This window comes from Camelina sativa, chromosome 14 (genome assembly GCF_000633955.1).
Source record: "Camelina sativa cultivar DH55 chromosome 14, Cs, whole genome shotgun sequence".
NCBI lineage: Eukaryota > Viridiplantae > Streptophyta > Magnoliopsida > Brassicales > Brassicaceae > Camelina > Camelina sativa.
Genome location: NC_025698.1, coordinates 1,028,084 through 1,042,522, shown reverse-complemented (window position 1 = coordinate 1,042,522; position 14,439 = coordinate 1,028,084). Strand labels below are relative to the sequence as shown.

Sequence of the window (14,439 nt, the reverse complement as noted above, 5' to 3'; positions counted from 1 at the left end):
GGGGGGGGGGGGAGCGATGATGGGGAAGAAGATGAATATACAATCGAAGATGCGTTGTTGTTGTTTGGGTAATCAATCGTAAACCCTAATTCTCCTCTGAATCTTTTTCATCCTTCAAAAATCATCACCAAACGAGAGAGTCAGAGAGAGAGAGAGGAGAAGCAATAGATCGAACACTCTCCGATCTTCAATTCTCTCTCGTTGTTTTTTGGTTTTCTTTTCTCTGTTCGGTGAAGTGAAGAGTCTGTGTTGTGTTGTATTTATAACAGTCACAGATGTGAAAAAGAAATAGGAAACTTAGGGTAAATAGGAAAAGGAAATTTATTAGAAAACAAAAAAAAACAAAAAGGAAACATTTATTAGAACGTTATAATAATAAGAATATTCTGGATGATTCATGAAACGTCGTCGTTTCGATTTCGTTGACGAGGCAACAACTCGAGAAACTTCTGTCCGGGTCAGAGGCTATCAGTTTCTCACACTTTCTTTTATCGGATCCGTAATCAACAGGTTAGATTTTTAGTTATACATACGTTTGGGCCGTCGCTCTAACCCGGCCTACTTCAATTCCACTTATATATTTGATTATTCTTTTCAGTGGCTATCATATGATATTGTCTCATGTATTTAGCAAGGAGCCGGTGAATAATTTCTTGCGATACTCTTTAATACTTTAACGGAATAATGATGCACTGAAGTAATATAATATAGCTATCTCAATTAGGGCCGGGCATTCGGGTAACCTATTCGGGTTCGAATATTACCCATTTGAGTTTGGGTAAACGGATTTAGAAAAATAAAACTCATTGGGTATTTTTAGATATATGGGTTCGATTCGGTTTGGATACTATCGGGTTCGGGTCGATTTGGGTTACAAATTTTAGAACCCGATTAGTACTCAAACTACCGGGTACCCGAAGAAATATAATTAAAATTAATTAAATTTAAATTTGTTAAATTTTGACTTATGTAACAAAATATTTTTGATATTTTGATTATTTTTGATATTTAGATATAAAACTATATGAAATATTCAAAATTATAATCATAATTTTGGGATAATTGTATTATATTAATGATAAATATTATAAATATGTTTATATGTTCAGGTTTAATGGGTACCCAAATGGATATCGGGTATTATCCGACCCTAACCCGAACCCAAGGGTATTAGAAAATAGAACCCAATAGAATTTTATAGGTAAACACGTACCCAACTCAAACCCAGTTTTTCGGTTCGGGTTTCGGATTGGGTATTCGGGTACGGTTTTTATGCCCAAACCTACTCAAAATTAAGCACCAATTTTGCTAATATGGCAAACCAAAACCGAACTTTTATGAGCTTTAGTGAAAAAATTTGCTATGAAAAAGTTTTTGACAGACCTAAACCAAAAAAAATAAAAATTGAAACAAACCGGTTTACTAATAAGCCATATCTTGGACACCAGTCTCGGCCATCTTCTCCAAATCTTCTTGTGTCAACAGAGTTTTCCTTCCCATTGTACCCGTCTTATCATACGGTTGAGCCATTTTCCTTAGAAACTATCAAAACAAAAACCCCCCCCCCCCAAAAAAAATTTCTTATTCCTAATGCCTTGTTGTTTGTTTAACTGTGAGTTTATCGAAAAGCAGTGAATTACATAGGTTTACCTCTCGAGCATTGTGAATAGCCATGTCTGTGCTTAGATTCAAGTGTGCATCCCGCAGATGTGAAAGTATCCAACCGGGTAGTTTGGACCGCTTATCATGACGGCTATATCTGCAAGATTAGACCAAAGAAATGTGACATTATAAACCAAACATAAGTATATCTGTCTCTCTTCGTGTCCTAAGAATTTCTTCTCATTCTTAAGGAACAGTGTGAACTGTGAAACAATCTTCTATTCTCAAGGTGATCCCATATACTTGCGCATACACTTAATATACTACTAGATAGAGTATAGAAAGAATCACATTTGGTAAATAGTAAATGACCCGACTCAGAGAGAGAAACATTATGCAATGCATATACCTTTTGTCTGCAAATATCATCATCCCATAATCAGCCTTTGACCGGATTACTCGCCCTACACATTGAGCTGCTTGCCTCTGTATTAAAAGACAACAAAAGGAGTTATCAACGGTCACAAACAGGTAAAGAGTTGCAACAAAATATAATAAGATCATAAAGTAAGAATCTTACCAGTGCATCAAAAGTTAGGAAATCGCCTTCTTTTATCTGAAATGTATCACGCAGATACTCCAATCTTGCTAGTAATATCCTGAAAATTTTCCCGTTTCCATCTTATCATCTCTTACTAATCACGCACTATGAAAATATAAAACCAGAAAACCAGAAATTGAAAGGATAATCATTCATTTGAGTACTTACTTGCTTAATGTATACTGGAAAGGCACTCCGTACATTACAACCACTCTTCCATAATGACGATCAAAATCGATACCTTCAGCAACTTTCCCCCTGCCGTTCAAATACAATATTTGATCACTTTCTTTTGAAATTTCTAAAAGAGAAGTAGAGAACTCATAGTGAAACCTCTTTAAAATTTATAAATTAACCAAAAATAAGAGAGAATAGACATTCCAGTATTATAAATACAGAATCAAAGAAGCAGAACCAAAAATTCCTTGTTATGAATTCTACCATTCACAAATAGAAATTTACCTAGCCACGGAGAAGAAAACTGCACCTCTTCCGCAATCGCAAGCCCTGCGATAATTATCCAGCGCCAATGTTGTTTCTACAACATCTTGTGTTTCGATGAAAACAAGCTTCTGTTGCACTATTTCCTACAAACATTAACAACATTGGTAATATTGGTAAACACATATACATCAATGCCTGTCACAACTACATATATTTTCAGATATCCAATTCATGCAGAACTGTGAATAAAATACTGACATGGTTAAGTGAAGAAGAAGACCTTACCTTCAGAATTCCAGTTTCATTCCATGTAGCAATAATGCCATCCATGTATGAGTAACTAACAAAGAAGCAGACAACTCCATCAGGAACAATAGATACCATCTCTACCAAAAGCTTTCCGTAATTCCTCACAACACCAGGATCACTTCTCATGTCAAATTTGGTGCTAACAGGAAGCTGATCACTGAAAAAGAAAACAACCCATAATGTAAATACATACAGTACAAGATTACAAATAAGATTAGTATTTAGGATTTGTTTTATAAACAGCATACCTTCCCCGAGTTAGAACCATAGGGCAGATGCAGTCTCGTGTCATTGACATCTTAAAGCTTCGACTAACAACAGGAGTGAAACTAAGAAGACGGGGATAAAGATCAATTGGGCTCAAGGTGCCTGATGTAATTACGACTGATTGGAAACGATCAAACACTGGTTTGATCGCCAGAGACGCATCATGACAGCTCAACTAAGATACAACAGAATATATGTTTCAGATACATTTCTCAATTATTCAAACGGTAACATTTACATCTGAGTCATAGTATCTTTGAAACCAAAGTGACAATACTCGAAAGAAAGTAGATAAACACCATGTTTACCTGCAATATAGGATCTGGAATATGAGGCATTCTCTCGTCATAAGGCTCAATTATGATGGAAAATCCCCGAGCATATGTCCCAACAAGAGTTGCAAAATCGCACACTGTCTGGATTGGCAAAAACTCATCTGTGTCTGTAATTTCAAGGGTTAGCATGAGAGACTGGAGCCGGTCATAACAGAACTTCAGTGTTTTCTGCTCAATTCCAGCCTGAGAATTCAGCGACGATACAAAGCTAACAGGGCTTTCTTTCTCTACGTTCTCAGTGTCCAGCCGTACCCCCAAGTACTGAAGTAATCGGCGTAAAACATGCACAAAATGCTCAGCCCGTCTGATATTCCCCGGGACAGCCTCCTTGAGAATATCATGGGGCAGTGCAGGGTTTGCAAGCCATTGATCACCTCCTGCAGAAAAAAAATTATGTTGCGTCAAGTTCATAGAATTAGAAAATATGCCCAGTACTTTGTGTGTGTTTCAACCAAACCACACATCACCTTCCTGAACACATACTTACCAGATAAGTCCCCTCTCAGTGCTAAACCCTCAACCAGTCGGTTGTATTCAGCTCGCAATCTTCCTGCATCAGTAGCCTTGAACCTTCCTACCAGTTGGACAATTTTAATAATGTAATAGGAACTTAAAAATACGTATCAGCAAATAACCAGGTCACTTCCTGTATTAAACCAAGATAATTATGCACCATAGGATTACTAAACAAGACATTCATGTGCTTAAGATGCCGACAAAAGCAGTCTCATAAAAGCAGATCATTTTCTTATTAACATAACTTCCAAAAGAAAACCAACAAGCAGCAACTGGAGTGAGCATTCAAGATCAATAAGAAAATTCAATTCAAAAATGAAAAGACCCTATCACTATGTTTATTGTTGTATTAAGAGCGGCACGTTCAAGGGAACTTAAAAGTATCTGCTATGTAGGAAAAAACATTGGCGTACCTATCAATTTCATGCTTCATCTTATTAAGATTTCGATTAGCTCCTTCAAGTGTGACCCTCCTCACACTGACGCTGAGTGCTTCAATACACACATTATCGATATTATGGGCCTCGTCAAACACTACAACTGACTCCTTTTGTAACTCCTTCGATATAATTCCAGCAACCTTAGGATCCAGTAAGTACTGGTAGCTATAAACAATAACGTTGGCGAACTGAACCATATGCCTCGCGAGAAAGTAAGGGCACCATCCACGATTATTACCAAACGCCCGTAAATCCTAAAATCAAAACACATATATACCATCAGCCAAAATCAGCAAGTAACCTCGAAAGAGGTCGTCATAAAGCTAAGCTTGATCAAGAAACAATATGTGAAAAGCCTTAAAAAAAAATTTTAATTCTGACCTCCAAAGTATAAACACCAGGAGGTAACAGCGCATTTTCAGCAGCCTTTTCATAGTTCTCAAAGTAGTCACAGAGTTCTATATTTGGCTTCTCAGTAGACAAAGCCCTAACCCAACTAGCAGTGCGTTTCCTACACGCAGCATCAACAGAATCACGATTCTCCGCTGCTAAAACCTTAGTATTGACGCAAAGATTCTTCCGAGAGGAAAGACCAATGGCGAGGATCTTAGCCTGGGTGCCGAGATGGAGTACTTGGTAGTCATGTAGCACCTTAAGCTCAGCTAAAGTCTTCTCCATCTCGTGGACAGTACGAGTGCAGTAAACAAGCTTGATCGGAGAATCAGGACGAGAGAGTCGATAACTGGTGATAAGGGAGAGAAGGGCAATGGTTTTACCAGTTCCGGTAGGCATCTCGAGAAGACAATGTCCTTTGGCGTCTAGGGTTCGCTTCAATTCAACCATGTATTCGTATTGTTCTGGGTATATGTTGTCATAAGGGAAGTAGACAGTTACGTCTTCGATCTTGAAAATCATCTTCCTCCTCTTCCTCGTTTTAGACCTAGAAATCGAAATTGGTAGACAGAAAGAATTTAGAACTTACGAAACCCTAAAAACTCGAATTCACTTCAGCGAAACAAGCGATTCGAGTTGGAGTGTACAAACCCAAACAACGAAAAACTGAAATCAATCGAAGAAAAAAATAGCGAGAGAAAGCTTACTGGTGGTAAGGTAATGTAAGCTTCGGTGTTTGTTAACGACTGACTCAAGAGAGAAAGCTCCGGTAGCAGAAGAAGGAAATTTTGCGTCGGTGTTCGCCGTAGTAACCAGGAGGGGAGGAGGAAAAGCAGTAGTAGAAGATCCTCTTATAAAAACTTAAGTTTTCTTATTTTTTTCCATCCTAGCCCCTTTTATTTATTTTAATACATTTGACCCCCTAACTTTATAGATATTAGATTCTCGACAAAAATAGATTTTCTTAACAGATTTTTCCAAAAAGAAAAAAATTATATCTGAATGACCCCTTTAATCCTAGTTGATTTTTCCAAAGATGCAAGGAAAGCACTGTTAAACAATAAGCATGTTCTTTTCTCTTAAGGTGATATAGATAATAAACAAACAAAAAAAGTACATGTATTCTCTCACAATTGGATTTGATAGATGATTTGTATCTAAAATCTACTACAGGGTTGGGTCTAGTTACAACAATAGAGACTAGAGAGTTACAAACTCTCACGTCTTATTCTTCCACTGGTTGATGGAAAGCTAAGCCCTTTATCACATGTCGACATTGGAACCTGCAATGACACAGAGGGGAATTACCAAAAGATCCGGTCAAAAGAACTTGTTTTGTGTGTTAACTAGAGAAATGTGAATCAGAGAACTACCATATCAAATCACTTGTGCTAGGGTTGAGGGAAGAATTTGTAGCACTTTCTTGATTTCTGCACTTGAATCTCAACTTTGAAGGCACAAACTGCAATAACAAAGGAGACCGTTTGCAGGTGACTGGAATTGAAAGCTTCTACATGGATGTGTGAATAGAATTAGCAGAAGTTTATACCTTTCTGTTGTATCTGAAGTCTCGTTTAGGAAGGAAATGTTGGGGAATATTCAAAGTAGGCGGAGCATGAACCAATATGAAGAGCCTCATTGGACCTGTAATTCAGAAGAAAGGGGAAAAATCATTTACAGTTTACACCATAATTCACCTGCCAGTTTATGCACTCGCACAAAATGCAGATGAAGTTTAAGAATTAAGCAAACGTTACCTGGGTAAGAAGTTGATCCAGCACCCGTCGATATCAGTGCTCGGATAGTCTATAAAGCCAAAAAAAGAATGATGGGATCAACATTTCTTACTTCAGAATGAACAAATCCCAAGCAACATGAACATAGGTAGGAAATAACCTTTTTTGAAAGTGCCTCTGCAGCTTTAGATTTTGCAAAGTCACCTTCGTATCCCAAAACATAGTCACTGTGTTGTGTGAATAATAACTCATAAGCATTTTGAGGCCGTAATGGACTACCACCAAGGATCAACACAACTTTCTGAATGCCAGGAGCTTCACGGATCAACAACTGCAGGGCACTTCGGAGACTAGAGATGGTTTTCATCAGTTTCTCCAGTTTCTTAATTTCGTTCTTCACCTCCCTCTTTCTACTCACCAGTTTTCTTCTAACCAGTGGTTTCACTTCAGGTTGTGTAAGATTGGCCTCCTACAACCTAAGATTCTTAGAGTGTGAAAAAGACCCTAACCGTAGAGTGAAAATGGCTTAAGTAGAACTAACATACCAAATCCATAAATTCTGTTTGCAATCCATCAAACTCAAGACTCATGTCTTGTAATACCCTGCACAGACGTAACCAACAGGCAAACTGGTAAAATAGAATTATGTAGCCAAGACCAAAAGCTGCAAATTCGTCTCTAGTTTTGGTATTCAGTAAACGCTAATCCACAACAAAAGAACAATCATAGTGGATACTTAATTCTAAGATTAAGTGGAATTAAGTGGATACACAATTCATCAATCTGAGCGTTAAATGAGAGCTTCTGGAGTAATAACGACATATATTCAAAAAGATTTAGCAAAAGTTCAAATTTAGCATTTAAGAAAAGTGCCTCAAAGCACTTTTAATCTCTTCAAGAATTGAACACAACGCACCTACCAAGACTTACACTAATCCATAAAATTCATAACCAAAAATCTTCTCACAAAACCTTACACTAATCCATAAAATTCATAACCAAAAATCTTCTCACAAAACCTTACACTAATCCATAAAATTCATAACCAAAAATCTTCTCACAAAACCTTACACTAATCCATAAAATTCATAACCAAAAATCTTCTCACAAAACCTAATTAATCTCAGGAATTCGAACGCAATAGACAGACTAATCCGCGAAATTAACGGAGAGATTGAAGAACAGACAAACAGATACATAGCCACCAGATCGAGCACCAAATCAGAATAAATCGAAGCATAGAGATATGGAAAAGTAGGAATAGATAACATACGAAGGGATCTGCTGGTGCATATAGAGGACGAAACCGACTATGTCATTGATAATATGGAAGACGCCGGAGCCGCCGAGCGAAGAAGCGGTTGTCGCGATGTCTACATCGTAATTCTCCTCTGCACTTCCTTCTCCTTCCGCCATATCCATCGTGAATCGAAAGCTCTGAGAAATTGAAAAATCTGAGCGTTTATTTCAGTTACTGTAGAAATTTGAAAAAAAAAACTCTATTGGTTTTCCATTAAGAAAATTTTAATGACTTTAAAATAGGTAAAATATGTTGTTATTTAATCAAGGCTTTAAAAAAATTCTTTAAAAATTTGGTGTTATTGGTTGTAGATTTGTAAAAAGTTATATAAAATCTTGATAAATCTAGCGTTATTGGATTAAGAGTTTTATAAAGTTATTAAAAGTTTTATGTTATTCAAGTAAAACAAAAGAATTTTGGATTGTTAATGAATTCAAATTTTATATTATTGGTTTAAGATTTTATATCATTTCCTTAATAACAAAAGTCATGAAAACTCTTTCATTAAATAGAAAGATTTTACAAAATTAGAAAAAACAAATCAGCAAAAAAATAAAATCATTAAAATTCTTTCTAAATCCTAACAGATCGATCGAGTCTCGAGAGAATTCAATTGGAAAAAAAAAATGTAAATGACAAACCAAACCCTAGAGAGAATCAGAATAACAAATCAACCCCTACACTTATCAAATTTAACCTTGTTGTATTATGTATTGGGCCGGCACCAAATATTGCTTCACGTTATATGGCAATCATAGTTCGGCCCATCTTCGGCCTATTCTCTGGTCTCAAACATATCAACAAGATAAAGATATTTATAACTTACAACTTTTAATTAAATCAACATAATAGTTTTTCACTTAAACTTTTTCTAACTAAATCATTTTTTAATGTTCTGCTGGATTTGAAAAAAAAATTATAGCGTAAATTCAGATTCAAATTTTTAAAAATATTTTCAAATAACGAAGTCTCAGTTAGAGTTAAAATTCCCCAAAGTTTGATAAATATAACCATGTTAGTTTATTGACCAACTTGCTATCGAATGTAATAAGTCCATACCCACATGTTATGTTACCATCGACTTGAGTGTAATTACATAATGATTTACTTTATGAAATAAAAACTGTATAGTTTAATTATGTTTCGGATATTGGGTTCCACTAAAATTAGTTCAATGGCATTAAGGAAACATAACTAAAACTGTGAAAACATCTTGTTGCGCACACAATAACGAACTTCATCATCATATATATTAGTCGAAACATTATATCGTAGCAAAGTTCTAATGTATGCACATATTTAACCATTATGAAATTATTGTCGTAATGACTCTATTTTTGTTGCCATAATTTATATAGTGGCTACCATTATCTAATTAGTGATTGTTTTGGTTTAAGAGATAAATCCGAAACCAAACAAAGAAGGAAATCAAAAATAGAAAGTGCGGGTAAAAGAAAGAAAAAATGGTTGATTGTTAAAAAAGAATGATTGAAAAGATCACAGAAATGGGTGCCGCAGGGAGATAGTGGTCAAGAAAAAGCATCAAGTGGCGCATAGAACCATAGAAAGATATAGAGTTCTCTCTCTCGATATTCGTTTGCAGAGGGACAAAATACTCTTTAATACTATATATTTTACACACTTTTGGGGCTTTGGATTGGACATTTATTCATATGTTGTCTATTTCTCATTGGTGAAATCTTTGCAAAATTTGTATATATAATGTACGGACACCCTGTGACTAATTTTCTTCGTCCATGTCGGAGAATATATTCAGAAGAAAAAAAATACACCTCGAAAACAGTTTCTTGTGAATTACTATAACCGTGAATTATAACCATTTACAGAAATAATATTCGTAGACACGTATATACATTAGTTAATATAACTCCATAGTTTTGGATATTGACCTTAGAAAGACGACGACCAAAACAAAAGTGTATATATAAAGACTGATATGTGGTTTTGGATGGAATTCCAAATTAGTTAACGTTTTAAAATATAAGAGAGCTAGCTAATTACAATATCAAATTTTAAAACGTTTTAAGTGGCCAACCGTAACTAAACTCGAAACGAAAGGAATCGAACCATTAACCTAGCTAGCTAGCATGAACCGATGATGTAGAATTATCCATATGATTAAATGGAAACTAAACTATTACTACTGTAATAACAATTATCACGAAATGATGGAAAACTAGAAAACAAAAGATTCATCATAATATCATATGTATATATGTTGGTGAAACAACAATATTCATATCGGTTTCCAGTTGATGCACGCATTAACGTACTTTCAACGTCTACATGATGATACCTACCGGTTCTATATAATTAGTGTCTAAAGCAATAACTAATATGCCCATGAGCTAGACCACGTACAAGTAATCAATACCGTTTGAAATATGTATGATAATAAATATTAAAAAAAAAAAGTAAAAATTATATATATAAATGAGGTCATGCAACTTTGGTAGGATATGATAACGCAAATAGAAAGTTAGGAGAAAGAAAGTAAGAGCGCGTCTTCGCAATTCGTACAAGGAAAATCCAGAAAACAGAATCAGTACATGAGTCATGAGATGAGATGAGAGAGAGCACCAAAAGCAAAATTAAAGAGACAAATAAAATTTGGGTGGGAATAAAAAGGAGAGAGAGCAGATTTTGCCATGTGATGGTCATGTGGGCGTGTGGGAACAATCTCTCATAATGTTCATGTGGCCGTTGTACGTACCACATGATTTTCGAACGTAAAATATTTATGTAACCATTTACTAACACTTCGTTTCATTTCATTACTTCGATTTTGTACTTCTTGTTATCAAAAAAATAATTTTGTTCAATCTGACTGATGTTGTCTTCTAATTCTCCTAACTGAAATGCATGCTTGCCCTTCCTATGTAATAATTTGTAAAATTTCATTGTCATTAATTAAATCCCCACATATTGACATTGTATGCGGTTAAAAAACTCTTAAAGAGGTTTTCTTCTTTCTTTCTTTCTTTTTTTCCCTGTTGTTCTCTTTTTTGTCTGTTTAGACATTGGAAACTCAATATCTAGCTAGCTATTTCTTGTTTTGGAAATAAATGAACCGCTCAGAAAATTACAACTACGAAATTTTATTTGATCTGTGGTTACGTTATTACCAATCGGAAAATGTATGCAAATGAACATGAGTGGAAAACCGGAAAAAGTTGTATTTGGGAAAATCATTCTAGGAAGCTTCCTAACTAAAGGACATTTTGGGAGTTCTTTTTTTTTTTTTTCTTCACGTACAAAATAAAGAAAACTAGCTAGTACGATATTCAGTTTTTTTTTTCTTTCTTTTTCATGATGATTATTCATATAGATATGACAACAATTATAATAATAATAATAGTTCCTACTTAACAGTACATTAAACAGAAGTAGAAAACACTCCTCAGTCTATGGTTTCTATCAGACGACAAAAAAAAAAAAAAAAANAAAAAAAAAAAAAAAAAAAAAAAAACACTCCTCAGTCCCCTCGAGAAATCATACTAAATATTAGAAAAAGACAAGAATATAACTTATACTATATTATATATAATATATAACTAACATAAAACCCAGATTTAAATGATTTAATTCGAGTTAAGTCTTAGGTGGCGACCCAAAACTGCTGCTGCTTCCAAGTAAGCATTGGTTTAGGCTCACGACCATTCTCCTCCTTGCATCTGCTGCTTAATCTGCTAAACTTCTTGTTTCCATTTTTACCCTCCAAGTTCTCACTGTTTTCCTCCTCGTCGACGCCCTCCTCTGTTACTTCTTCTTGCTCTTTTTCTTCTGCAGGGTTGTGCCTAAGAAGAGAACCTTCTGATGATAAGCAGAGACGAAGCCTTCCTTCACCACGTTCTGCTACAAAGCAACGAGGAGGAGACGGAACCCTACTTGCTTGAACCACAAGTCGACCATCTTCTCCCAACCATCTCACCATACGATTATACTTCGAATCTTCAACGAACTTTATCGGCGGCGGGAAGCTGTTGTTGCGACTCATCGTTGATTTCCTGGCCTGCAAGTTAGTGTCTTCATGCTCTTGGCGTCTCGGCTGAGGAGAAGGAGCCCTAGGAGTGGTGGTTGCTTCCAACGCAAGCAATGACAACTCGTCACCACTCTCGCTTCCTGTTTCGGTCCCAAGGCTCTCAGTGCACATCTCTAAGCTCTTCTCATTCAGCTTAGAAACAGAGCGTTTCTCGATGGGGTGAACATATGCTTTATCCTCTTTGTTTGGGACAATGGCAGTGATATCGGACATAGACTGAAGGAAACTCAACCCAACCATGTGATCTTTTTTACAGAAACTTTCGTTTATTTGGTTTTCCAGAACGGTAACTGACATTTTTCTATGTTCTTGAGAAAAACAAAGGATTTATGTGATTGTTATTGAGAGATCTTTCGGTTTTTCTCGTTAGTTTTTTTTTTAACAATGGAAATCGGAGAGAAAGAGAGAGATTAAATGATTGGATGAGGTAATTAAGAAAAGATGAACGAATGTGAAAGGGAAGAGGGAGGGGTGAACAAGTATTTATAGTGGTGAGTCCGCTTGGCATTGGATTCTTTTAGTCTGTTTCCATGGAACAATTTATACTTAAAGAAATTAGAATACAACATATTAATTAATACAAAACATTAGTCTTGGATCCACAAATTCTCCGTGGATAATCTTTTTTTATTATTATTGTGGTCTACAATTTATGCAGCATATTATGTTTAAATTTTCAACCTGATAAATTATAAAACAACATATTAATAGAAACCATTATACTAGATATTTTAACTAATCAACCATATAACACGGGGAAAAATAAAATTCATTGATTGATAAAATTCTATCACTTGTCAAATTCCACTAAACTACTACATTTTTTGTTTTGTATATTCTTTATGTTATGGCTCGGACATCCTCGTATATCCATAAGTTCGTCGTATTAAATATTATGCAAACCTAAACGCATATTCGGCCTTTCACGCGGTACGTAGCACAATGGAAAAAATGGCTTTCATTTTTATATTTATTTAGGAAGTAGGATTAAAATAAAGATTGCATCAATTTACCCGGTTATTCTCACCACAAGTGACATCGTTACAGTTTCTTTTGAAAAAAAGTATTTGTTAAACATTGATACCAACATAATTGATCTTTTCCGAATAAAGTATAATCTTTTAACATATTACAGCTTTTACTTGTAGCAAATTTGTAAAGCAATAATTCAAATTTCTGCGAACAATTTTTTGCTGTAATTTTTTTTAACCGACCAAATTCTATAAGTTTACATTCTTCATCTTAAGAGCATAAAGAAATCAGTAGTATTAAATAACCGGTCGGAATGTTTTCTAACCGGTTAGTGAAAACTATCCTATTGAAGAGGCTCACCGCTCACCTAACCTATAGTCGCTTGAGATGTTTTTTAATTTTTGGTTTCTTCCTCAAGTTGTGGCTATAACTTGATCTTGTGAAATCAACTCTGTCTACAAGAATTGGTACGTTCGTTTGCATTCTTGCACACGTTAGTATTCTTATAGGAAATACATATTTTCAGGTAAATGATAATTTGCAGCATAGAGCCCGTTTTAAAAAAAATACCCAATTAAGATTAGTTCATTTGGTTAGAGGAAACTGTTTTTAGAATTATTTTGTTTTGTAAAGCTAAATATATGAGTTTTACTTTTAAATATCTTCAATAGCTGAAGATTTTTTTCATTCAAAAAAAAAAAGAGATTTTTCACAATTTGAACAACTAATCATGCCATATGTGGTTGATGTAAAAAATGGTTTGATTTGACATTTGAACTGAAAAATGAATTCACATATGCGCGACTCACATACGGATCCGTTCAGACCAAATCGAATACAGGATAACAATATATATCCGCCGATCACACCGCCCGTACCAATGCTCTATATATAATCCCAGTATTTTTTCTTTCCTTTTGAAAGTGACAATGAAAGACCAAAATGCCCTCACTGATGATAGTTTCCAAAAATTAATAATTGAAGGCAGAGAAATCACAAAGACAAAGAGTTCGAAGTCCACGCTTTCCTGGGACCTAAGTTACACTACCAACTTGGAACAGTAAATGCAAACTGATATGAACCATAAATAGTTATAATCAACATACATATGTATATATATACAAATAATATCCCTTTTTGATATGAGTAATAAACCGATTATAACCATATCCGCAGCATTTTTATCTGAGTATATGCCCCTGTTTGGAAATTGATTGGAGTAAGTCAAGAAGAATCAAACAAAAGCAGTAGTAACATACTTACCAATCAAAAGTAGAATGGCCAACGCCTAACGGCCCGAAATCAGTTTCATGTCCAAATCCTTGAGATTGTGTTTCTGATATTGCAGCACCACAAGATCATATTGACAGTTTCCTAACACTTCTTGGTACATTGTAACCAGATTCAAAAAATAAAAGGAAGTACAACATGCGAAAACTGAGTTTTCTTCTTATGATTAAT

General features: G+C 35.1%; 3 protein-coding genes across 3 annotated transcripts; all 3 read right to left on the bottom strand.

Annotated features, from left to right (window-relative positions):
• LOC104738811 (DNA repair helicase XPD-like) lies at positions 1,181-5,752 on the bottom strand. The gene is made up of 13 exons (XM_010459023.2): positions 5,615-5,752; positions 4,896-5,454; positions 4,488-4,768; positions 4,046-4,128; positions 3,532-3,935; positions 3,205-3,398; positions 2,933-3,113; positions 2,666-2,790; positions 2,372-2,461; positions 2,183-2,261; positions 2,012-2,088; positions 1,651-1,759; positions 1,181-1,542 (listed from the first exon to the last, which is right to left on the bottom strand). Exons 2-13 carry the CDS (start codon positions 5,427-5,429, stop codon positions 1,423-1,425), a joined length of 2,277 nt encoding a protein of 758 aa, XP_010457325.1. The 5' UTR covers positions 5,430-5,454; positions 5,615-5,752; the 3' UTR covers positions 1,181-1,422.
• LOC104738810 lies at positions 5,961-8,137 on the bottom strand. Its single transcript, XM_010459022.2, has 7 exons — positions 7,917-8,137; positions 7,189-7,246; positions 6,804-7,112; positions 6,665-6,713; positions 6,457-6,551; positions 6,281-6,369; positions 5,961-6,190 (listed from the first exon to the last, which is right to left on the bottom strand). Exons 1-7 carry the CDS (start codon positions 8,063-8,065, stop codon positions 6,133-6,135), a joined length of 807 nt encoding a protein of 268 aa, XP_010457324.1. The 5' UTR covers positions 8,066-8,137; the 3' UTR covers positions 5,961-6,132.
• LOC104738809 (protein FANTASTIC FOUR 2-like) lies at positions 11,436-12,477 on the bottom strand. Its single transcript, XM_010459020.1, has one exon. The coding sequence runs from the start codon at positions 12,301-12,303 to the stop codon at positions 11,563-11,565; it is 741 nt and encodes a 246-aa protein (XP_010457322.1). The 5' UTR covers positions 12,304-12,477; the 3' UTR covers positions 11,436-11,562.